The 1,510-nt window shown below is 39.3% G+C and overlaps 1 protein-coding gene and 1 long non-coding RNA gene across 4 annotated transcripts in view; one reads left to right on the forward strand and one right to left on the reverse strand.

Moving 5' to 3' along the window:
* DPM1 (dolichyl-phosphate mannosyltransferase polypeptide 1, catalytic subunit) overlaps positions 1 to 1,510 on the forward strand; it is a 23,578-nt gene that overhangs the window by 17,576 nt on the left and 4,492 nt on the right. For 2 of the 3 annotated variants that reach the window (XM_011951367.1, XM_011951369.1), the window contains exon 7: positions 259 to 327. The exons of the other annotated variant lie outside the window; for it this stretch is intronic. In XM_011951367.1, coding sequence (XP_011806757.1) covers positions 259 to 327 — 69 coding nt within the window. The remainder of the gene's footprint in view (positions 1 to 258; positions 328 to 1,510) is intronic. 3 annotated transcript variants of the gene reach the window in all.
* The window catches only part of LOC105518388, a 15,018-nt gene that overhangs the window by 7,860 nt on the left and 5,648 nt on the right, over positions 1 to 1,510 (reverse strand). The gene's annotated exons all lie outside the window — the stretch shown is intronic.

Genomic DNA, 1,510 nt, shown 5'->3' on the forward strand with positions numbered 1-1,510 from the left:
TTGCCCAGGCTGGTCACTCCTGCGCTTAAGTGATCCACCCATCTTGACCTCCTGGGATTACAGGTGTGAGCCACTGCGCCTAGCCAGGTCTCCTTTCATTGACTAAAAATTTCTCTTTTGTTTTAGATAAATAACATTTTTATGAAATTAATGTTACATTTATGAAATTAGTATAGCATTTTAACACTGTTCTTCAATGTGTTTCTCTTGTTTATAAATTGTATTTTGTAAAGAAAATCTGATTGTTTTATTTGGCAGCCGTGGGGCCAATTTTTTAACTCAGATATTGCTGAGACCAGGAGCATCTGATTTAACAGGAAGTTTCAGGTACAGTGAAAATTTCCACTATTTTTATATAACTTCTTGGCTAACTTTATTTACAATGGATATTTTAAAGAAACACTTTACATTTCCACCTTGTATGCATACTGAAATACTAAAAAGGCAGACTAAAATTCCTAGAAGTTGCTAATGAAGCCTAAACATATCAAGGAGACATATTGTGCTTTTCCTTTAAAAAGCTGAAGGCAGTTAGGTTTGTGTACTTTTTAACATTAGTGTTAAGGCTCAACTGCTCTTTGGAACATTGCTATTACTGATAATCTGTTCCAAAGAACAGCACATACTTCAGTAATTTTCTGCATTTCATGTGAATACTAACAGCATTGTCCACAGAAAAGGTTAAACTTTTTAATATTTATATAGAGCTCTCTCAGTTACCTTGTTCTCCATGTTTAAGGAAATTGTTGTTGTTTAATTTGGTCAAAGCTTCGGTCCCTCTGAGTTTTGTGTGTCTGTTTCTGGGTGTATGGGGTGGTGTTCTAGATTTGCTGTAGTAGATGTGAGCTGCTTTGTGTGACTGACCATGGCAAATGACAAAACTTGCCAGATTTTTTTTTTAATCTCTGAAACTATAAAATGCCCCTACATCTACTTTAGTGGCCCCAAGCCCCTCATACATTACTTAATAATTTATATTCATTGATACTTTTTTCCACTAAATAATGTTGATTGTTCGGTCCATTGCTTAATGCAGGAAAATTTAAGTCCTTAAATGTGAGAATTGACACGCACACACACAAATTAGGACCTGGCTTTTAACAGTCAAAAAGAAAAATGAAGCCTCTCTGGAACTAAAAAGCAAATAGACTGGAGAGCTGAACTTGGGGATGAAAGAGAGGGGAGGCTATACCCTAAGGCTAAAGAGTCATTTGTGATATGATTAAGATCTCTGCGGATGGCCAGTGGCTGGTGGATGGGCAGTGGCTTGCGCCTATGATCCTAGCACTTTGGGAGGCCAAGGCATGTGGATCACTTGAGGTCAGGAATTTAAGACCAGCCTGGGCAACATGGGGAAACCCTGTCTCTACTAAAAATACAAAAATTAGCCGGGTGTGGTGGCGTGTGCTTGTAATCCCAGCTACCCAGGAGGCTGAGGCAGGAGAATCGCTTGAGACCCAGAGGCAGAGGTTGCAGTGAGCTGAGATTGCGCCACTGCACTCCAGCCTGG

Source organism: Colobus angolensis, unplaced genomic scaffold (assembly GCF_000951035.1).
Source record: "Colobus angolensis palliatus isolate OR3802 unplaced genomic scaffold, Cang.pa_1.0 Scaffold319, whole genome shotgun sequence".
In the NCBI taxonomy this organism is placed as follows: domain Eukaryota; kingdom Metazoa; phylum Chordata; class Mammalia; order Primates; family Cercopithecidae; genus Colobus; species Colobus angolensis.